The sequence below is a fragment of the Neovison vison genome, chromosome 7, assembly GCF_020171115.1.
Source record: "Neovison vison isolate M4711 chromosome 7, ASM_NN_V1, whole genome shotgun sequence".
Classification (NCBI taxonomy): Eukaryota; Metazoa; Chordata; class Mammalia; order Carnivora; family Mustelidae; genus Neogale; species Neogale vison.
Genome location: NC_058097.1, coordinates 101,199,799 through 101,223,085, shown reverse-complemented (window position 1 = coordinate 101,223,085; position 23,287 = coordinate 101,199,799). Strand labels below are relative to the sequence as shown.

The 23,287-nt window shown below is 49.9% G+C and overlaps 1 protein-coding gene across 1 annotated transcript; it reads left to right on the top strand.

Annotated features, from left to right (window-relative positions):
• Positions 1-792: 792 nt before the first annotated feature.
• CFAP300 (cilia and flagella associated protein 300) lies at positions 793-22,350 on the top strand. Its single transcript, XM_044257787.1, is given in 10 exon segments — positions 793-964; positions 1,587-1,668; positions 7,469-7,544; positions 11,052-11,270; positions 11,273-11,350; positions 11,854-11,895; positions 12,434-12,600; positions 15,403-15,575; positions 20,286-20,352; positions 21,602-22,350. Coding segments are annotated over 10 exon segments (1,143 nt in total). The 5' UTR covers positions 793-854; the 3' UTR covers positions 21,731-22,350.
• Positions 22,351-23,287: the final 937 nt, after the last annotated feature.

The following is a 23,287-nucleotide window of genomic DNA, read 5'->3' as shown; positions in this document are numbered from 1 at the left end:
TGCTTTTTAAAAAATAAACATAAATAAGCGTGTACTTTTCTCAACCAGCACTCCCTACGGGAGTGTATATGGAAAAGTCTTCTAGCCTTCAGATGTAACTCGAAAAGAACAAAAGCCAAATGGTAAAAGAGAATAGTTTTCCAACTAGTCATACAGGCTTAGTCTTCCAAAGTAAACCTAATTAACTTAAAATAATGTCTTCAGAAATGTCTGAGTCATGCCGCTGAACCAGAAAACTGGGATCGCAGGCTTCGGGTTAGGAGATCAACCTATGCTGAGTAATTCCGACTACGAGTCCATTTCAGCAAGAAGGCACCTGCACCCCTCTCTCTCCCAGGGCCGCTGCGCCCCGAGCAGCAGCAAGAGCCTGAGCGCGGGGGTGCAGGATGCCCCGAGAAACCGGGAGCGGGGGTGAACCCTTCTCCGCCTGGCCCCGCCCCCCCGGCGAGCCCGGCCTCCGCCGCGTAGCCCCGCCCCTGCCGTCAGCAGTACCTCTTCCGCGTGCCCCCCCCCCCCCGGCGTCGCGCCAGCCGTGAGGCTCGGCTCCTCAGCCTGGCCCCACCTCCATCTCCCTCCCCGCCCCCCGCCCCCCGCCCCCCGCCCGCACCACGTTCCCGGCCTCCTCCGTGCGGCCCCGCCCCCACCATGAACCTGGCCTCCTGCGCCGGAAGAGTCCCGTGACCCCGCCCCCACTCCCCCACTCCTCCACCCCGTCCCTCCCCCACGCACTCCCAGCCGCGAGCTCGACATCCCAGCCCAGAGGATCCGCGTGGCCCCGCCCCCTGCCGCACGAGGGACGCCTGGCCTCCGCGTCTCCTTGGAAACGGGCCCCACTTCCGCTAGCGAGGGGGGCGATGGCGGCCGGGGAGCCGGGGGACTTGGGCGGCTACTACTTCAGATTCCTGCCTCAGAAAACCTTCCAGTGTCTGAGCACCCCGGAGACCACCAGCCGGCTCCGCCAGTGGTGAGAGGCCGAGGGCAGGGCTGGGCGAGCCCTGTGCCCGGCGGCGGGGTCCGAACCGCGCGCAGCGCCGTCTCTGCGGGGATGGGGGGCAGGGGGTCGTGCCGGGAGCGCGCCTCGCCCACGGCCTGCGCTGACCTGTCTCCTCTCCCCGCTCTGACCCCTCCTGCACCCCGACACCCCTCCACCTCCATCCCTCCGCTCCCGCTCGGGGTCCGGCCGCGCGCTGGCCCCGGCCTGTTCCCGCCCCCTCCCGCCCCCTCCCGCCCCGCGCCCGCGTCCGCGCTGGCCACCCCCCCAGGCTGATCCCGCCCCTTCCCGCTCCGGCCTTTCCCTTCGCACCGCCACACGCGGATCCCGCCCCTCTCGCTCCGCGCTGACCCCTCCCACCCCACCCCCTCCCACCCCCATCCCTGAGCTCAGGCTCCGGCCCGGCCGCGTGCTGGCCCCCCGCATCCTCCCGCCTCCTCCAGCTCCGCGCCCACGCTGACCTGCCCCAAGCCCTTGCTGGCCCCTCCCCCAGGCCGACCCCGCCCCACGTTGGTAGTCCCCGGCCCCCTATGACCACGCCCCGATCTGGCCCCTCCCACCGCCCGTGCCGCGCTGACCGCCCCCTCCCCCGCAGGTCCATGCTGGGCAGAGTGGCGGCGCAGGCGTTCGGCTTCGACCAGACGTTCCAGGCGTACCGCAAGGATGACTTCGTCATGGTTGGTGTGAGGGTAGGGGGCCCTGGGCGGCCGGACCCCGGCTGGACACGGGGGAGCTCACCGCGGGGGTACTCCCCGCCCCCCAGGCAGGCCGGCAGAGGCGACCGCGTGGGAAAGGGGAGCTGCCCGACCGCAGGAGTTTGGGGGCCGTCGTTAGACCCGCAGGCACACGGGACAGGGTGCTCCGTCCGCGCTGCACTGGGGGCTGCGGGGGCTGCGGTGCGCGGTGGGGAGGCTGCGGGTGCGCGCACAGCCGGACACCGACAGCAGGTAGTCTCCCTCGCGCGTGCGCGTGGGGAGGAGGGGGGGCGCCTGCCGTCCACCTTGGCCGGGTGAGGGCCGCAGAGCAAGCCGGGGTGCTTGTCCGGCAGGTGCGGGATCCAGGTGTCCGTGGGGGCGGTCCTCCTCCCACCCGCGGCAGGGGCTGCTGCTCCCTGGGGTCCCTCCAGGTGTCCGGGCCCCTCTGCTCTTTGCGCAGGATTGGTCACGGGGCGGAAGGACCACCCTGCCCAGTGTAATCTCTTTCCAAATAAGGGCAGCCTCGTGGATGCCTGGGTGGCTCAGTGGGTTAAGCCTCTACCTTTGGCTCAGGTCATGATCTCAGGGTCCTGGGATCGAGGCCCACATCGGGCTCCCTGCTCGGCGCGCACTCTCTCTCTGCCTGCCTTTCTGCCTACTTGTGCTATGTCTGTCAAATAAATGAATTAAAAAAAAAAAAAAGTACATTCTTGTTCTGAGGCTCCAGCAAGGGCAGAGATGGGGGTTGGGGACGGGTGCTTCTCAACCCTTGATACAAGGTAAGGTGGTCAAACGTCTTTCCCTTTCCTGAAGATACTATTTTAACAGTAAGATAACATAATTTTGTTGTGACCACGTGACATTTCTCAGGTTATCATCGTTAGGTTTTTCATTCATACCAGCACTGGCTTTCAAATTGATAAGAGATTTTTAAAATCAGGACTGTAATTCACTGAGTTCAAGTGCTACAGAAATTTCCCTATGAATCATCTATTCAATAAACGTTTGTCGAATGCTTAACTAGTTCCCTGCCGGAGGATGTTGAGAAGACAGAGACCTGGTCCCAACTTGCAAGGCACTGAAGCTGGAAATGTGAAAAATTCTCTGCAACACAGTAAAATACTTGCTACAGTGGAGGATACAAGGTGCCTTCCACACAGAAGCATCACCTAATGGAGGGGCATTGGCATCAGGAAAAACTTCATGGAGGAAGGCATAAAATAAATTAGAGTTGTTCAACAGACACAGAATTCTTCAACAGATTCAAAATTTATCCGTAAAGTACAACAGATTTTCATAATACCAGGCTATTTTTTTCTAAATTTCAAAATCTTCACATTTATTTATAAATATCCCCATATTTCAGTTCAAAGAAATGTACCTAGAGAAACATTATTTTTACTCACATCACTGAATTGGCGGTGGGGGAGCATAGTGGCTCAGACTGTGTGGCCCAGGACGGAATCCGCCCTGAAGCTCGTGAACCCTCGGGCCTCCTTGCTGGCCAGGAAGGCCTTTCCAAGGAACTCAGAGGGATCTAGCAGTATGTCCCGTAGTCCTGTGTTTCTGAACATTTTCTAAGATAGACACCTTTGTTTTCTGAGAATTCCTAAAGCTGTATAAAAAGCTTAGGGCCAGAGGAAACCCAGATCCTCCCCTGATTTGGCCTCTGGCTGGCTGTTCAGATCCCACCACTGCCACAGCCTAGCTCTGTGACACCAGGCACGTCCCTTCACCTCCTGATCTTCCGTTTGCTGTTCTGAAAAATGATCCCAGTGCTTGGCACATAAATACTTTTGAGTATGAAAATAATGCTGAGTATCTGATGGCTTATAAAGAAGATTAAAGGAGATTGGGGCACCTGGCTGGGTCAGGCGGTAGGACGTGCTTGATATCAGGGTTGTGAGTTCAAGCCCCATGCTGGGCGTAGAAAGGACTTAAAAAATCAAATCTGAAAAAAAAAAAAAAAAGATTAAAGGAAGTAATATATTCAGCAAAATGCTTGGCTCATAATAAGTAATAATATTTGTTTACTACCTTACAAAGTGTTTTTACTTTTTTTTTTTTAAGCTTTTATTTGAGAGAGAGGGTGAGTGCATAAGCACAGCAGAGGGGAGGGGCAGAAGGAGAAACCGAGGCAGACTCCCCGCTGAACAGGGAGCCCACAGCACTGGACTCCATCCCAGGACCATATCGCAGGACCACAGGATCGTGACCTGAGCCGAAGGCAGACATCTAACCGATAGAGCCCCCCAGCTGCCCCACAAAGTGTTTCACTAGCAGTAGTGACTCGTGGGTGCCAGGTTGAGTTTCAGCGCTTCTTAGACTTTTGTCACTACTCTTTACAACAGTCTAGTAAATTTGGGGTTTTGACCCCCATTTTTCAGCTTAGAAAACGGAGGCTCAAAACGGAGGTTGAATAATCGGTGCAGGAATGCCCGGCAAGTGGTAAGACCCAGGGGCCTCGCGACACAAGCTTCCGCGTCATTTCTACTACAGACGCTCGTAACTGAAAAAAGGGTATCGCTTAAACCTAGAGTTCCAGATTTAAAGTGTTCCCTTTCAATTTTAAAAACAAATTTATTAGGGCACCTGGGTGGCTCAGTGGGTTAAGCCTCTGCCTTCGGCTCAGGTCATGATCTCAGGGTCCTGGGATGGAGGCCTGCATCGGGCTCTCTGCTCAGCAGGGAGCCTGCTTCCCCCTCCCCCTCTGCCTGCCTCTCTGCCTACTTGAGATCTCTGTCAAATAAATGAATAAAATCTTTAAAAAAACAAATTTAGGTTCCCAAAGTTCATTTGTGAGAGAGTAAAGAGCTGGAAGGAAGGAATCATTCCCTCCACTTGCATTTCCTTGGTCTCTGGAGCTCTACGGAGGAAAAAGACCCCATGCAAGAGAGGGAAGCGGTCCGGGCTGGCGCTGGCAGCGAGAAGGCAGGTGGCCCGTGGCCCAGGCCAGGATGCGGACTCTCTGGTGGCACAAAAGAGAAGGCCGTCTTGGTTTTGGTTTGGTTTGGTTTCCACGGAGGCACTCAGAGGAGGGTTTACAAAAGACAATCTCCTCGAGTTGGGCCCTGAAAGACAGGTAGGAGTTTGTTAGGTGGACGATGTGGGGGATAACAGGAGATGGGCAGGAGGGCATGCTAGATGACCTATGCGGCGCGGAGGGGTGTGGCACGGGGTTGCCGCGAGGTTTTCCGGAAGCCGGTCACACTCCATCCTGCCGTCACCTAGGCAGAGCTGTGGAGGGTAGCTTGTTAGGACGGAGTCTGGCAGCATGAGGCCAGCCTGGCAACTTCTCCCGCTTACTTACATGAAGTAGAGCATGACAGCAGCACGCGGATGGCCTGGAGAGAGGCTTGGGAGGAAGACAGTATTCAAGGACTCAGGATATTGAGGATAAGGTGGGGGAGGGACGGTTGCAGAGGATGAACACGTTTCATTAAAGCCGCAGAAAACGCAAAAGAAGAAACAAACTGAGTTCAGTTTCAGGCATTCTTATCTTGAAATGCACGGAAGCGGCAATACCCTGGATTGTTGGATCCAAGATCCTGCTTTGAGTCTCGAGAGCGAGGTCCAGGCTCGGTATACGGTGTGGTGTTCTCCCCGTGGGACGAAGGGTGGGGAGGGGACTCTTCCACATAAAGCAGGGAAGCGAGTTAGACAGCTTTCTCAAGGTCTGCTCACACTTAATGGCCTTGTGCCACAGGGGCTAGGAGGGCAGGCTTCGAGCTGAGTGCAGTGCTGTCCCAAATAAAACTGGATTCCTTAAGGACAAACAGAATGGATACTGAGAATTGGAGAATGAGCAGCCAGCAATCTGCGGGACAGATAACAGAGTCAAGATTCTACTTCCATCTTGTACGGGTGGCATATGATAGATGTACACTGAAAAATCTATGTTATATGAAAGAATATATTAATTTAGAAATCCTTTTCCCACTGTCACATCTTACGAAACAAGTTTGTTCTAATCTCTACATGCACTTGGCCGTCAGTGTCTTTATTACCAGTGTGACTTGTTTGGGCATCATCTACTGTATTTCCAGAGCACAGCAGCTTCCCTAAAGTTGAGGTAGTCCCATCTAATGCCTCCCTGGAAATTCTGTAACAAACCCAAGATGTCATTTACATATATTAGGGCAGGGCTTTTTGGTGTTTTTTGTTTTATTCTTTAAGTGCATAATTAGCCCCAACAACATAACAGCTATCATGTTGCTTTATTTGAGGGGCCTTTAGAAAGACTCACCTGCCTTGCTTTGGGTCATTTCACTACAGCTCCCTTAGACTGCTTCCATTACAATGGCCTGTAAAATTCAGTTTTAAGTTGATACTAAAAAGATGGAGTTGATATTCTTCCCCCTAGGAATAATTACTAAATCTGAATTAAATTTCCCTTTTACTGATTTTTCCAGAAGACGTCTAAAAAACATTCAAAACCAGTATTAATTCTTAATTCCAGGTTATGTTTCTTTTCAAAATGTATATTACACAAATTAAGTTAATTGCACAAATGCTCTTTAGCTTGTAAGGTTTTATAAAGTTATAAGACATTTTGCTTTTTTTTGCTGAGAAGTAGTTTTGGGAAAAGTTATTATTTTGTAAGCAGCCATATATGATACCTGTGAAGTGTTTACCTTTATCCCTCCACCGCTGCAATGCCCACGCCGTTGAAAGAGGAATTTCTGCCTTGTGCGATGTCGGCGTTCACACTGATGGCATTCATCTTCACGCCGCACACTTGGTCCTCTTCACTGTTCCCTTTCTCGTTAACTAACATTCATTCTGCCTGGAAAGGACATTCATGAAAAAATTGCCAGGTCATCTGTGGTTCCTCCTCCTCTCTTTCTTTGCCCGCCCTCCTGTACAGTCACTGAGTCCACTCCCTTCTCCACCTCCCTATCCCCTTCTGTCCTCTTGACTCACGGAGCATCAGACCTTCGTGGGTCTCAGCAGTACCTTCCCTCTGCACTATTGTCCTCGTAGCCCTTCGGGTCATTCTCCACGCTGCTGCTAGAATGAGCTGTGAAAAACAGGACGAATCAAGCTGTCCTTGCTTAAATCTCTGTAGTGTCTTCCTGCTGCATTAAATCAAAATACTCACCCATTTAAATCTGCATTACATTAATATTGAAATTTGTGACTAGACCTACAAGGTCAATGGTTTAAAAACCAGCAAACAAGACTCCTAAAAGTTGAGCACTCAGGTGTCCTGCCTTGGTTCCAGCATGACACTAAAAAGACTCTTTCTTAAAGGGGAGAAATTAGCAAGTTTAAAGTCTGTGAGAAAGGAAGGGACATCCCATTCGAGGAAAGTAGAGAGGCTCACTGTGACCAGGAGTCAGAAGCCGGGATGGTCTGATGAGGTTAGAAGGTCAAAGCTTCTGTGTGTCCCTTGGGTAGGATTCAGTTGCTGATGACTTTTAGATTTAGCTGTAGTGGGGGGGGGGGGGTGGTAATTCCTAAATTACCTGGGAAAACAAAATTGAAGATTGAAGAAATATATATAACCTCCTGCTTTTCACTGGAAATCGTTAGTTTCTATTTATTAAGTCCCAAAGATACCCGTAGTTGGACATACAGTGGTGTTCATACTTGAAGATAACAACCTGAAGTTAACAAAACTTCATTTCTTTATAAAAGATTTATTAGACATTTTACCCATTTAAAATTGTCCTCCCCAATTTGACTTAAATGAGATTTTATTATAGTTATTTTAGAAGTTAATTCTTGCTACTGTTTATAATAAATTCTCTAACTGGCTTCCCTCAAATTTGTCTTTCAGGCTTTCTTCAAAGACCCAGATGTTATACCCAATTTGAAGTTACTTTCAGATTCTTCTGGACAGTGGATCACATTAGGTAAATAAAAGTTACCGTCATCTTTTCAGATGACTTATTATCGTGACACAGTTTTGCTCATTTTTGCATTTGCTCAGTTTTGCATTTCATTATCTGCATCCACACTGCAAGTAATGACCGGCTGGTTTGCTCACATCAGGGTCTCCAGGGAGCCCTTGCTCCTGTCCTGGCCCGACACACAAGTCTCATTCTCTCTTGCATTCGCTGGGGAAGTAGTTCTTGCGCCTTCTGTGGACTCTGAGAGATGCAGGGGACAGTAAGGGGAACTCCGGAAACTGGCCAACCTGGACAGACCGGTGCTGTAGCTCACCAGCAAGAGGACAAGGGCGTCGCGGGAGACTCTACTGATGGGAGGGGCCTCCCTGTCTTTGGGGACCAGGAAGCAGCTGCCACGAAGCATTCCTAAAGTAACACATAAAGCCACAGAAGAGAGTCTTACATTCTCACAAAGAGACCTTTATATACGTAAGAATTTCATAGTACCTTGAAACGTAGCTAGAGATCTTTAAAGAAAATCACCCAGGGGTGCCTGCGTGGCTGAGTCGGTTGAACGTCCAACTCGAGATTTGGGCTCAGGTCACAATCTCCGGGTCCAGGGATCGAGCCCTGCGTCATCGTCATCGTCGGATTACCCAAACACTTAGTGACATTCAAATCTCTTAAATAGCTCTCGGGCCAAGGAATTCACCAGAGTTAATAGAAAAGGCTGTTCTAAAAACAAAAACATGAACAGTATATTTCCAATTTTAGATTGAGGTATTTTAACAATAGAACAAATTGTTCTCCTTTTAGGAGGAAAGTCTGGTTAGTAATGTCGCTCTGTGCTCAAGAAAAATGTAAGTGGATTTTAAATGAGATGGGTTGTTTTGGTAAATTCATATATTGCGTGTTCATGGAATTCTAGTATTACACAAAAATTACTTACAGTATTAGTCAAGGCCAAGATGACCAATAGTTCATGATGTTAGAATTCGTGGGTCACATTTTACTGCTTTTGGCTAAAGACCACTGCAAAATTTATAAAGGAAAAAGCTGGTACAGTGTGATCTTAAGAGTATTACACAGTTAAACTATCCGAGCAGATGTACCCACCAGTTCAGAATCTTCAGAAGGAAATCATCAGAGGCACATGTCACCGTGCTTATAAAACGTGTTTGGCGTAACTTCAGTCAATTCCTTTATAAAATAAGCTTCGTTTAGAAAAAAGTCAACCTTCCCCTGTGTTGGTAGACCCTTCACAGAGCAGTGAGACAGTACCGACTTTGGTCCTGGGGTTTAGCAAAGGCCCTGCGACAGAGCGCTTCTGAAATTCCACATGCGCACGGCAGAACCAATTAGAGGGCCTCCGGCAAGTGGCCGGGGACGCAGCGTTCCGAGTCCGAGGCAGAAGTCTTCAGGCGTTTGCAAGGGATCTTCTGGACCTTCTGCCAGCTTCTCTTTGTCTGAATTATTGACTGTCTTCCCTCTTTTTCCTCTGCGGGCCTTTAGAAGCAAAATAAACACCTTTTCAACATGAGACAGCAGACATTCTTCTAGCGGGCAAACCGCTTTGGAGAGTGTCCCTGCCGGCTCTGGTGCCTGGCCTGCCGCTGCTGAGGCCGCTGCGTCCCCTCCACCAGCGGCCACGGCCCTGGCCCTCTGCTCATGGACACACTGAGCCCTTTGCTGGCTGACGCACAGTGGATGCGTCCTCTGTGCTCAGTGAAGGGCATTGCAGTCCTTCCCTCCTTTAATTCCCAAAACAAGCCCGAGAGGCCTTATTGTTATTATAAATCCCTGTTTCACAAACAAAGGGTCAGATTCGGGAGCTCAGTCATTGGCACCGTCTTAAAGCTGGCTGGGCTCAGCAGAGCTGAGAGTCAGATCCAGGTCCCAGACTTCCAGACCCTGACCTCTGCGCTCTCCTGACTCTGCCATTTCGGGTTCGAGACAAGCACTGTCCGAAAAGCAAAAACTAAGTAGGAAACCCCGTGTGTATGTTAATGCTGGTGTCAAGGGGGAAATACGTTCTTCACTTCGTGTGTGATCCTAGCAGTGCAGTACGTATCTTGCAAACGCTGCAGACGGAAGTCTACTGTATTCCTGCGTGACAATAGCATGTGCTATGGACTGAATTACGTCCCCTCCAAATTCTTGTGTTAAGCTCTAACCCCCAGTGTTACAGTATTTGGAGATGAGGCCTTTGGAAGATGATTATTTGAAAAGTGTGCAGTGGTGATTGGTTGGGCTGCTTCGAATGCCTCCCAGCCCAGATCTATGACGGGAAGCTTGATCCCAGTGAGGTATCGAGCAGGAATGAGGACCTCGCATCAGAAACAGGGGAAAGACAGCCCATGGAACGGCAGAGACCTTGGCTGGATGATGATGTAGTGTTTTGCAGAAGGTAGAACTTGGAAGTGATAAAATTGTGTGTTTAGCTGAGATCTCTAAACCAGGTGGTGTGGGAGCTGCCTGGTTCTTCCTGGATGTTTATAATAAAGCAAGAAAGGAAAAAGATGGGTTGAAGAAGGAGTTGTTAAGGAGTAACCAGAGCTTGAAGATTTGGAATATCCTCAGCCTTTTCATAGTGTTAAAAAAGAGAGCGAGAGAGAGGGTTTCGTCTGGAAAGAGGCACCTGGATGACTGTGTGACGCGGAGAGAGTGCACGTAACTGGGGCTCACCCAGCCACTCCAGCAGAAGCCTGGGATCGGGCTGGGGTGGTGCCCGCAAAGACGCTGCCAGTGTGAGGGACGGGACAGACCATAGATCCTACAGGACCAGACCAGGGAGCCACTTGGCTGCAGACACGGCTGTTCTTCAGGAGCACAGGAGCACTGAAAGACAGCTTAGGTCCTCAGGGCCAGCCCCAGTGTCAGGAACACGCGGAGGGGGACACCTCAGAGGCTGAGCCACTGTCCCCAGCAGTTGGGAGGGCAGAGCATTGAACCAAAGGGGAGTATTCTTGGGGCTTAAAAACGTCAGGAAATTTCCCTTGCCAGGTTTCAGGCTTGCTTGGGACCATCACCCCCTTTTTTTCTGCTTCTCTTCTATGGAATGGACGTGTCTGTTCCTTGTCTCCCCATCATATTTTGGAAGCATGTAACTTGTCTGGTTTCGCAGGTTCCTAGCTGCAGAGGAATTTTGCTCTGGGATGACCGACCGTCCAGTCTCGCCCATATCTGACTGAAGGGATCTGTAGGGGAGACTTTGGACTTTGGAGTTTAGGCTTGGTGCTAGGATGAGGTGAGAGTTTGGGGGCTGTTAGGATAAGTGTGTTTTGCATGTGAGAAACACATGAGTGGCGGGGGGGGCGGAGAGGCAGAATGCTGTGGACTGAATTGTATCCCTTCAAAATTCAGTTGATGAAGCTCGGACCCCACCCAAAGCCCCCATCTCAAAATACTGTTGCGCTCGGGGGTTAGGACTACAATATGTTTTTGGAGGGATATAATTCAGTCCATAGCAAATGCTGTTTCTATGCTTCTGATCAAGTGGTTTGAATTTAATGACATTTCTTGCTGTCCAAGCCCTCCTGCCACTTGCCCCATCAGAGCTAGGGCATGTTTATGAACATGGCCTGTTGCCCAGTGTCAGCCTCTCCTCCGCTGGCCACCAGCCCGTCTCTGAAGACTGGATCCACGCGCTCCTGCTCAGACACAGTTCCTGTCTCCAGACTCCCATCGTGCCTCCTGTAAGCCCGGCTCAGGACCGGAGCGAGGCAGCAGGTCTTGGCCGGACTCCTGGGGGCAGCCGAGGAGGACGTGGGTTACGCGGCAGCCCTACTCTTCTCAAGCTCAGGCTCCTGCTTGCGTCGGAGATGAAGCGCGTGAGTCAGGGAAAGGAAGGACGGAGGGCTCCCCTACCAGGGTATGCTGTTCTAGGGAGCACCTGCAAAGAACACCACCACCCCTTTACAGCTGAGGGAGTGTGCACTCGCACATGAAGGACAGAAAAATTGGGGCGCCTGGGTGGCTCAGTGGGTTAAAGCCTCTGCCTTCAGCTCGGGTCAAGATCCCAAGGTCCTGGGATGGAGCCCCACATCAGGCTCTCTGCTCAGCAGGGGGCTGGCTTCCCTTCCTGCCTCTCTGCCCGCGATCTCTGTCTGTCAAATAAATAAATAAAATCTTCAAAAAAAAAATTGATTCACTGAGACGATAATAAAAATATTAATTTTAATCTCTGTGTCTTTCTGTAATATAGAAGAACCTCTAGTAATGGAAAATTCGTTCCTAAAGGACACATTCAGGAAATCGGCTTGGGGTGGGGAAGGTGTGGAGTGGGGAGAACTACAGCTACAGGAGGAAAATAGTCACAACACTGTGGTTGCAGATTCCTCTAGTTCCAGCCTTGCAGCGACTCCATCAGGACCTGGTCTGAAGCTTACCTTGATGGGGAAAAGCTACTTTTCATAATAAACGCTGGAAATGAGATCACAAGGGAGAAATTTTTAAATGAAGAGAAAAAATTTCCAGACCTCCTCAGGACTTTAGAAACACCCATTACTTAAATTAATTAAAGTTTTTGTAATGTGAATTATAAGGCATTGAACTTAATACAAATGCAAAATCATTTCACAAAGTGGTTCCTATGCTTTTATAGGCACTTCTGACATATGGGTTAAAAGTGATGTAAGAACACCTACTCAAAACATGTATCTCATGTTCAAGTGTTTTCTAATTTACATATCCACATGTAGACCTGAAATATTGAAATTTTGTTACAGACTTTTAATGATTAATCAAAATGAACAAACTGCAAAATTAGAACTTAATAAAATCCTAAACTTTTAAATATATCAGGATATATGTCATATTTGGCTACTTAGAATTTCTGCATGGTGGTACTGATTTTGGGAAGAATTGCAAATACTAAACTAATTTTTATATCTCTATAAAATAATATTTTTCAGGAACTGAAGTGAAAAAAATTGAAGCTATAAATGTTCCTTGTACACAGCTTTCCATGTCATTTTTTAACCGGTTGTATAATGAAAATATTGTACGAGACAATGGACATATTGTTAAATGTTTGGATTCTTTTTGTGATCCCTTTCCTGTTTCTGATGAGTTACGAAAAGTAAGTATAGATTTTTAAAATTTCAGTAATGGAATTTTATTTCAGGAAATGCTTAATGTCAGAAACTTTTGCCTGCCTGAAATACATAATCTCTTAACAATAATGATCAGTAAGTCATTCATGGGACTTTTCCTATCGACTTAATTATTTGTATATTTCAGTTTCAACCAGACACTACTGACCTTTATGTGTACAGGCCAGAGATGCTGCTGGACACCATACAGGGTGCAGGACGGCCCCCACGGTGACTTCTCAGACCCGACATGTCAGTGGTGCTGAGGTCAAGAGATCCCCTGCTCAATATGGGGCTCCTAACCTATCACGTGAATGTATAAAAACATCCCTGTAGTACAAATCCTTTGATCTCACTGGTGAGATCAAAAAGCCATTTGACTAACTCATTTCTGTTTTAGTGAGAGGTGTACTGAACTTGAATTAGAAGACCTAGATTACTTACCTAATTCCTGAGTTATTATTCATCAGATAGTAGTAACATTAGGCAAATCAGTCAGTATCTAGAGCAGGAAGATCTTATCTGCACCGCACAGTGATTAAAATGCCTAGGCAGGGGAGATAGGGCTTCTGGGCGGTGCAGTGGATTAGGCTAGTGGGTTAGTCTGACTCTTGGTACCACTCAGGTGGTGGTCCCAGGGCTGTGAGATCGAGTCCCACGTCACGCCTCATGCTCAGTGCAATCTCAAGACTCTCCCTCTGCCTCCCCCCCTCAATGAATAAGTCTTTTTAAAAAATGCCCATTTGGAGCGCCTGGCTGGCTCAGTGAGAAGAGCCTGTGACTCTTGATCTCAAGCTCGTGAGTTTGAGCCCCACGTTGGGCATAGAGAGTACTTAAATTTAAAAAAAAAACAAACTGCCCATTCTATCTTCTTTCTGAAATTATTGAGATAATGAGTTGAGAGAGCATTTAAATGCACTTTTTTAAAGTGAAATGTTAAGATGAAACGTATTATTATCATCATTGTTTTAATTTGAAGAAAGACTACAAAGTGGTTAAAAATTAGGGTTTCTTTTTTTTTTTAAGATTTTGTTTATTTGACAGAGATCAGAAGTAGGCAGAGAGGCAGGCGGTGGGGGGGGGGCAGCGGGGCGGGGAGCAGGCTCCCCACTGAGCAGAGAGCCCCATGCAGGGCTGGATCCCAGGAACCCGAGATCATGACCTGAGCTGAAGGCAGAGGCTTAACACACTGAGCCCCTCAGGCCCCCAGGGTTTTTTCGTTTGTTTGTTTGTTTGTTTAATAAACCAGCCTCTGCTGCTGGTTTCTCCTCTTCCTACCACAGCCTGGGACTTGCCTCTTGGTGGGGTCGCGTGTCTGGTCTGGCTCTGCTTCCTTGGGGCCCCACGGGTGTCTGCTCCTGGGGCTCTGCCAGAGCACGTGCCCCTCGGAGTCCAGGCGCCTGCCCCCTGGCTCTGGGGAGCCTTGAGGCCACAGCCTCTCCCTGCACCACGCATCTGTTTTTGGCCTCTCCGGGAGCTGCCCCGTCCGCAGGCCACGCCAGACTTTGCTCTCCTGCGCGTCGCCTCTCTCTGCGGCTGCCCAGTTCCTTGCTGCTCGGCGGCCACGGGCGAGGGTGTGACCCGGCTGTGCCCTGGCTGAAGAACCCAAACGCAGGCTTCCAGCTTAGGCTGAGCCTGACAGCCACAGCGCCCGTGTCCCCTCGCCAGACAACCACGTGCTTCCCTGCGGGGGGGCTGGGGGGGCACAGCCTGACTCGTTCAGCACCGCCCGCCTACCCTCTGAGGGCCCTACAGCTGCCGGCTGTGCACATGGGGAGGGGGAGAGCAGCCAGCACGGGCACTGCTGTCCCCTGTGTCCCCAGAGTCCTCACGCTCCTGTATCTTCATATTGCGCGGCCCCGTTGGTTCAGTGAGGAGAGCGCTCCCTAAGGAGTGTGTGGCTTCGTCATTCCTGAGAGCTCTGTCACTCGGGTTAAGCCAGATGTTTGGGTAGCTGAGAGTGGGGGTCCCCGGGAGCCCACGCGGGGACCTGTCTTCTCGCGGTGGAGATGGGCTTCCGCAAACTCATGGTAAGTCACCTGTGCATGGACAGCACCACAGTCTTGATTGTTTTTTTAAACGCCTCTTGCCTGGCGGCCTTGTGATGCGTATTCATCAGAGACCCGGGTGTAGATGATTCGATGGAAGAAACGAAGAAACGTATGGTGTGTTGCGCACTCATCCCTCGTTTGTAGCTGCGAGGTCAACAAACGAGTCAGTTGTGTCACACCCCACGGTACAAGGACTTCACCCCCATCTCACCCAGTCCCACTGTTTGCTGAAGGAGCTGGCAGGGTCTCCAGAGAGCAGGAGTGGGTGTAGACGGTGGTTGCAGGAAGCAGAAGCGTGAGTGGGCCGGGAGGCCAGGCACACGCTCCGGGGGGATTAGGATGCCACCACTGGGGTGGCCTCCAGATTGAAGTGAAGGCTGTTGGCTTACGGGACGGAGAGGCTTGTCCGCTTGCTTAGGCTCCCTGACTGCCCAGAAGTTCCTGGCATGTCCACGCTAGCAGCGCAGTAGCATAGGGACTGGGGACAGAAGTGAGTACGAAGCTGCAGGGGGAGGAGAACGCTCAGATCTCGTTTTCCTCCTTCCACTGAGCCTCAGGACGTCGGCGAGACGGAGGGAGGGCGGGAGCCGGTCTCACGGGTCACTCCTTTCAGTGGTTCCGGTCACGGCTTAAAATAGGCCTAAGATTATCTGTAAATGAGCAAATTGGGACTTCTGAAAACCAGACTTAGAACCTCAGATGATGTTTCATGAAGATGAATTTTATCATCATCCGTAGGTGCTGCTCGTGGAAGACTCTGAGAAGTATGGCATATTCAGCCAACCCGACAGAGAGGAGTTTCTGTTCTGTCTTTTCAAACATCTCTGCCTGGGCGGAGCCCTTTGCCAGTATGAGGACGTGCTTCCCCCGTATCTGCAGACCACCAAGCTCCTCTACAAAGATCTTGTGAGGTAACGTGGCCAGAGCACAGCGGGCACATCGTGGGTGGCGGGCTCGCCTGCGTCTGCTGGGGTCCCATTAGCTCCTCATTGTGTGAGCGCGGCACCTCGGGGCCCTCCCACGCCCACCCACCTGTCCCTGCATCCCCGGCAGACCGGCCACCGCATGGCGCCTGCCCCCGGGCCTGTGCGGGGCTCCCTCAGCAGCGGCCGGGCTGCCGTGGTTCCCAGGAGGGGGGAGGATTCCCATCTGGCCACAGTGTCATTCCAAATCCCAGTCCGTTTGAGGTATCCTGCTGGGGAGCTTTTTTCTTTTTGAAGATCAGACTGGGGTAAAAACTTTATAAATCATTTGCTTATACTTTCATTGGGTTGGGTTTTCAGTGATGCAGACCCTGGCTAAAGCAATAGGAACAGTGAACGCAAAGTGTCCCGGGTTTAGTTACGAAATTGTATTTTCCTAGGAAATCAGCAAAATTAGCTTCTCATCAGACTCTTGACTGTTGCTTATAATCACCCCGGTTCTCACTTGTACTCCGCGTGCCTGATGACTGTGGGGCAAACTGCATGATTTCGTTGTCTTGCTTCATGGTTTTGATACGATTTTAAAAGCAGAAAATTTTTTTCTTTAATTTGTCTCTGATTTTTGTGAAAAAGTGACTGTATTCATACATAAAGATGGCGAAAAAAGCTGTTTGAAACAGAATTCAGAAAAACATACATACTTCCATCCAGAATATATTGTCCTTGTCATTTGCAGCTCATGAAGACGTCCAAGCTGGCTTCTGGCACCGCCTTGTAGCATGCCTCGTGCTACACACGTGCTCACACGCCCGCGCACACACGCCCACGCACACACTCCCGCACGCACCCTGCTGCCTCCGCAGCGAGCTCGGCTCTTACTGGCCACACGAACTGAGGAATTCCTCACCGCCCTGCGCCGTGGTGGAGGGGATTCTGCTGGGGGTGTTTGAAATAGAAGTAACTGCAGACCTACGGCCTTGAGAAAGTGACATTTTCCCCAGCATCCCCTCCCTTGGATTCTCACCCATGACTCACTCCTACGCTCCTTGGTGCTAAGAACACGTAAGGCTCTGGGGGGGACAGCACTTGTCAAATTAGGAGTCGAAACTCAGAGCATCTTATGGAGAGAAGAGGAATCGAGTCCACAGAATCATTTTAGCAGGCAATGGGCAGGTGTTAATTTTGTGCACGGAGCCAGGCTCCAGAGAGACACGAGGAGCATCAGACCGTCCTTGGCCTTAAGGAGATTATTAGAAACTAACATATCATAAAGGAATTGTTTAAAATATTTTATAGGTAAAAATGTTATGAGATCAAGTGTTCAGTTTTGTGTAGGCAGATCTTTGAAGCTCTTGATACTGCAATAAATGCCCCAGAAGTGCGAAAGGGGAGACTGTCAGGGGGGCCGTGAGCAGCTGGGGAGTCTGGACGGGATGGAGCCCCCGAGGCTGGTGCAGAGAAGGACAACCTATCCCCACCCTGGCTTCCCGGGCATCGTGTCCCGAGTCACATTCACAGCATTGCTCTTACTAGAGAACCTGTAACTATTTCTCTTGATCCGAGTTTGAACATGCTTACGAGTTTTGCTGCTGAATGAGGAGGAGATGTGGAATTGTCTTCTCAAAGAAACTTTGGTAGAAAGTTTAGGTTAGAATAAATATTGGCTGAAGATGGTGGAAGTGCCAACGCCAGGCAGCTGGATGGACTAGGCCGTCACAGCCCCTTCCAAGCTCTGCGAGCTGGCTTACCCCTCACACCGCCTGTGGCCTGTCTCACTTGCGTTGTGCTGACTCGGGTCAGGTGCCTTGTTATTTGGTTAAGGACATGGGTCACTACCAGTCGTACCGAGGGACGTGGCAACTCCAGGTGCTGCCGGTAATTTCAGAATCCTGAGCCGCATGTACAAACAGGTTGTTTGTACCAAAGACAGACTCATTTTCTCCTGTTCCTTCCCTTGACTTTTGGGGGTTTTCACATTTTTTAGAGACTATCTGCTGTCTTTCTGACTGTAGGCACAGTAGTGGCTGTACCTCATCTCCCCTGTCCCGGCAGAGAAACGCCACCACCCGTTCCCTCCGGAAAAGCCCGTCCAGCCTCGCGTCTGTAGCGCCGCAGGTGCACCACAGGGCTGGGCGCTAGCGGTCTCTGGCTCACCCCAGAGGCTCGAAACATTCTCAAGATAGTTTTTCCCTTCTCCGTTATTACACGGCCTATAAAATAACACTTGTTAAATGTCCTGGGAAATGCCTTCTCTTCAAGGATTATGGTTCTTCTAAATAGTAGGGTGGCACCTAAGAACCATTTCGTTAGAGAGCGGATGACCGGTTGTTTCCTTCCATTTCCGAAAGGTCGACGCAGAAGGACTTGCGTGGTTACTGGCGCTGCTTTTCCCTGTTCGGCTTCCAGTATTAAGTACATGCTCTAGTCAGAGCTTTCGGAGAGGCTTTCTAAACTGCGGATCTGCCCCAGAGGGGACATTGCAGGGTTTGAACTGAGGGGCTTGGACGGTGGCTTCCCACAGTGACGACGCAGAGGAGCTCTTGTTCCCCCAACTGAGCGGCTCGGAGCCGGGTCTACAACATGTGCGGTCAGCATGGGATCCCGCCTCGGAAATGAGCGTCGCTGATTTTAAGAAACCGCTCATTATTTTATTTCTAAACCATTAGTATAAACACACTTTTAAACAGAACTCTAGGGAAATAATGTTCTCGCACCCTTGAAAGCTTGCTGGCCTCGGGGGAGGGGCTGAGGCCCACAGCGGGGGAGGGGCTGCTGCGGGCCTGTGGGGGCGGTGCTGGAGCCCGGGTGGGTGTCGCCCCTTCCTCTTCTAGTTGGCAGGGCGATATCAGCAGGTGATGCCCTACTTGAGCTGTAAAAAATAAGAAATTATTTTAGTGCTACTTTAAAGAAAGAGTAATACAGGATCAGAGGTAATAAAATGGAATAATACCGTTTATTTCTGTTAGGAACCAACTTCTAATAACGTTCAAATCGTGGATTCTTTTTTGTAAGTAACACAGTTATGGTGTGTGTTGGTATGTTTGAGTGATTGTTAAATACTAAATTTTCTTCTAAGTTTATTTGATAAGCATGAACTTTTATAAGGGATTGTTCGGGGCTTTTGGGGTAATAGTTTTAAACTGGGCTGATTTACATACAGTAAAGTGGACAAACCCTAGTGTACCTACAGTGTAGTGAATTTTTATATGTCTCTGCCCCTATAACCACCTGCAGGTCAAGACTTAAAATCAGTTATGACCGTAGCTGTGTTGTATTTTGATTCAAGTGTTACGTAGCTGTGTGCACTGTCGGTGTTTTGTACGTACTGGTTACAGCCGTCCCTGTGTAAGCACAGAATCCGGAGTGTAATCTTCGGTTTTTAAGCAGTCTGTGTTAAGCATTTGAGAAATAAAAGAAAATGACGTTGGGGCGCTGGGACGGCTCAGTCTCTTGAGCGTAGAACTCTGCATCTCAACTCAAGTGTCCGGCTCAGTCACGAGTTGAAGCCCCATGTCGGGCTCTGCGCTGGGCATGGAGCCTGATTTAAAAAAGAGAGTGACTTCAGTCCATGTCCTAGAGACACAAGGAAATCCATTCCGTGATTCCTGGGTTTAAATTGGAATGGAATGTTTTCAAGATAAAAACTGCCTAAGAACTCTGAACCCAGAAATGAGTGGAGTCTGGCCACCAGTAGGGGCACAAGCTGACACACACTCACATGCACACTCACGCTCCACACCGCGCCCCTTCCTTCTCCTCACCTCTCCCTCCCCCCCGTTACTCTTCATGTGTAGGGAAGGAGAAGCCTTACTTGGCCTCTAAAGTGAAAAAGACAGATGTCTTCTGTTAAGTGTCACCTGCACGTGACCCACGTGAGGCCATGTGTCAGCGAGTGCAGGGAAGAGACCGCATGCCGTGTCACCTGACTGTGCTTCCGGAAATTAATGCCTTAAATACCTTGCTTAACTTCTCTGGTTCTGTCGTCTGTAAACTTGGTAGAATAGAGCCAACCCAGCCCCCCGAGCTGCGTGACCTTCCCACGAAGTCCAGCACGGAAGGGCGTTCGGCAGATTGTGAAGTGTCACAAAGATCACGCGTCTGAGTCTCTCTCTGTGGCTTATCCCCCGTGTCCCAGCGTGGCCCCCACCACGCATGCCACCGGCGGTCTTTCATGGGGAGACCGAGAGAAAACGATTGTCACGTGATGGTGCATAATCCATATCTGACAGTGTCTCCATCCCACTCAGTTCTTGGGGAATCCTCCCGGGAACGCCACATGGGAGAACAGTGATGTCCAGGAGCTGGTGCCGCCCAGTGTGCAACGGTCACTCGGGGGCCGAACTGCCACGTGCACCGAGGTGGTTAGAGCCAGAGTGCACCTGCCCCATGCAGCTGTCTACACTCCAATCCCGCTCCTACCAGCTCCTCGTTTTCTAGAAACTCTCTCTGGCCTGGGAGACCTTTCGTCATCAGAGCGCAACGCTTCCAACCGTCCAGGTCCATTTGCTGCCATTCGGCTGGGTGACCTTGCCACGTCCTTGGATGAAGCCGCAGACGCCGTCTGTTTCAAACCCCGTGGACATTATCTGTTTGTTATGTATGAATAAGAGCACCCGAGTACTAACGCAGACCAGTATTTTAAGTGTCTCGTGCCAGTGCTTGCTGTTTTTAAAATGTACCCTTTTCCCCCTGTTTCAGTGTTCGGAAGAATCCTCAGACCAAGAAAATACAAATTACTTCTTCCGTCTTTAAAGTCACGGCATATGTAAGTGTGTGTGGGGAACTCGCAGGCGATTGGTTTAGTGCTTGTTATTCAAAGGGCTGTTTCAGCTGCCAAGAGCACAGCCCATTCAGGGTTACCCTGGGAGAGAAGATGAGGGTCGTTAGTGCTTTGTTAAAAGTGAAGGTTGATGAGGTATGCTTTCTGCGGAGAGTCACCCGGACTGCTCCCCCACTTTCCGTTGTCTGCGGCTGATAACTGCCTCCCGCATTCACCACCCGTGTCTGCGAGTGGGATGCAGTAGAACTCCGTTCTCGAGGCTCCAAGCCGCAGTGCAGACGGCAAGCAAGTAAGCAGGCCCTCAGTGCTTGAACTCCAGGGCCCTACAAAGATTATTTGCATCTTTGAAGCAGTTTCTAAGTTCCGTTCCTTTATTCAATCACTTAACAAATATTACTGACCATCTATTGGGTATCAGCTACCGTGTTGGGCTAGGGCACTTTTTGTTGATAAACAAGAGAAATGTAATTGCTTCCCTCATAGTAGGGAAGGACCATATTCTGAAGGAAAGCAAAGATAGAAGAACATTGCAAAATAGAAATTTTTGCAATAGTGACACTTTAAAATCACTCTTACAAAAGATAAGATTTCCTTTTGGGCTATAAAATCCTTAAGGTCAAGAATTGTGTGTGTGGTACAGTAAGTATGTACAGTAAACTGTTCTGTCAACAGATATTTAAAAATAGCAATTTTTTAAAAAGATTTTATTTATTTATTTCACAGACAGAGATCACAAGTAGGCAGAGAGGCAGGTAGAGAAAGAGGAGGAAGTAGGTTCTCTGCGGAGCAGAGAGCCTGACGCGGGGCTCAATCCCAGGACCCTGGGATCATGGCCTGAGCCGAAGGCAGAGGCTTTAACCCACTGAGCCACCCAGGCACCCCAAAATACCAATTTTTTTTAAAGATTTTTTTTATTTATTTGACAGAGAGAGTACAAGCATGGGGAGCAGCAGGGAGAGGGAGAAGCAGGCTCCCCACTGAGCAGGGAGCCTGATGCGGGGCTTGATCCCAGGACCTTGGGATCTCATATGACCCAAACAGAAGGCAGATGCTTAACAGACAGAGCTGCCCAGGCACCCCTAAAATAGCAATTATTTAATAAATTACTGTCAAAGATTTGATATATATATTTCATGACATTTTAACAGAAAATATAGAATAGTCAAATATGTTGGCTGTTACTTAAATGTCATCACAGACTAAGTCATCTATAATGTAGCTTTATCTCTTTCAGGACTCCGCTGGCGTGTGCTACCCTTCGACCAAGAGTCATGAGCAGACCTTCTCTTACTTTATTGTGGATCCGATCAAGCGTCATGTTCATGTTTTATACCACTCTTACGGTGTGGGGGACATGTCCTAGCACTGTTCTTTCAGAGTCTCTATTTTGATACTGTTTTATAAACCAATTTTTAATTTTAATGCCCATTTATAGGTAAACATTTACTTTGCAAGTTAATTCCAGTAAAATACAGAGAACCTGCTTGGAGCAGAAGGGAACGAATACCAAGGTACTTTCCTGTATGTGTATCTGGAGCTGTAACGTAAGGACTGAATTCCGTCCTGAACACAGTCGACGCTAGTACAATCGTGGAATTTTTACAGAAAGTTAAAAAAAACTAAAAATCTAGTTCATATTTGTTGCATTAAGATTCATGTAAGGCCTCAATTTTCCATGTGTTTTGTTTTAGAAGCCAGTTAGTTGTGGCGGGAAACCTGAGATCGCTCTATTGATCATTAATATGAACGGTTCGCTTTTTAAATCTGAGTTTCATTTCCTTACACGTCTTTATTGCATAAAGATTTACATCTCTAGGGCTGTGAAGTGCCTCACAATTCCTTTGCTTCATTTGTCCCACTTAAGATCCTCAATAAAAAAGTAATGTTGTGAAAGTCATCGCCAACTCTGCCACCACATAACAAAGCTGCATCCGGGGACGCCTGGGTGGCTCAGTTGGTTAAGCAGCTGCCTTCGGCTCAGGTCATGATCCCAGCGTCCTGGGATCGAGTCCCACATCGGGTTCCTTGCTCAGCAGGGAGCCTGCTTCTCCCTCTGCCTCTGCCTGCCATTCTGTCTGCCTGTGCTCGCTCTCTCCCCCTCTCTCTCTCTGATAAATAAATAAAAATCTTTAAAAAAAAAAAAAAACAAAGCTGCATTCGGCCGCCCCCACCACTCCCGCATGGCTCGGAGAGGAGCCGCCCGCGCGGGGAGAGGCGTCCTGATGGTATCGGGTCGCAGGCGGGTAGAGAGCAGGTGCCTCACGTTGCATTCTCCTGGGCGCTCTTAGGTTTGTAGGAGGAGCATGTGGATGGAAAGAACGACGAGGGGTTCTGGCTGCCTCAGTCCTTGGAGCAGGCTCTTGATCTCGGGGCTACAGGTTCGAGCCCCACGTTGCGGGTAGAGAATCCTTAAAAATAGAATCTTGAAAGAAAGAGAGGGAGTGAGGGAGGAAGAGAGACGTGACTGGTGCGCATCTGAGGTGACAAAGAGCGGCCAGCCATGCGGAGTCTCTGGGGGAGGCACGTCTGGAACCTGTCCCTGTGTTGTGACCTGGGGTTCGTCCCTGTGGATGGATCTGGAGAGCTGTTGGCAGCTGGGGTAGGCGCTCAGGACAGCTGGTCTCACTTCCCACGCAGTGCTTGGCACATTAAGTGTTGGTTTCCAGACACGCGCCTAATATCTGTAGGTATTTTTAAACCATATGAGAAATAAAGTGAAGAACTAAACATGCCAGCCCCGCTGCGACCCGCACAGACCCTGCACCCGGGGGCCCTCTCCGAGGCGCGCAGTCGGCCGATCAGTGCGGTGCGAGGCCGCGTCCCACTTCCTCTGGGGAAACCCGCAGTCTCGGCTGGCGGGGCCGGGTCGTGCGAGCCTGACTTGCCTCATCTGTAGAATGGGGACAGAAGTGAGTTCCTT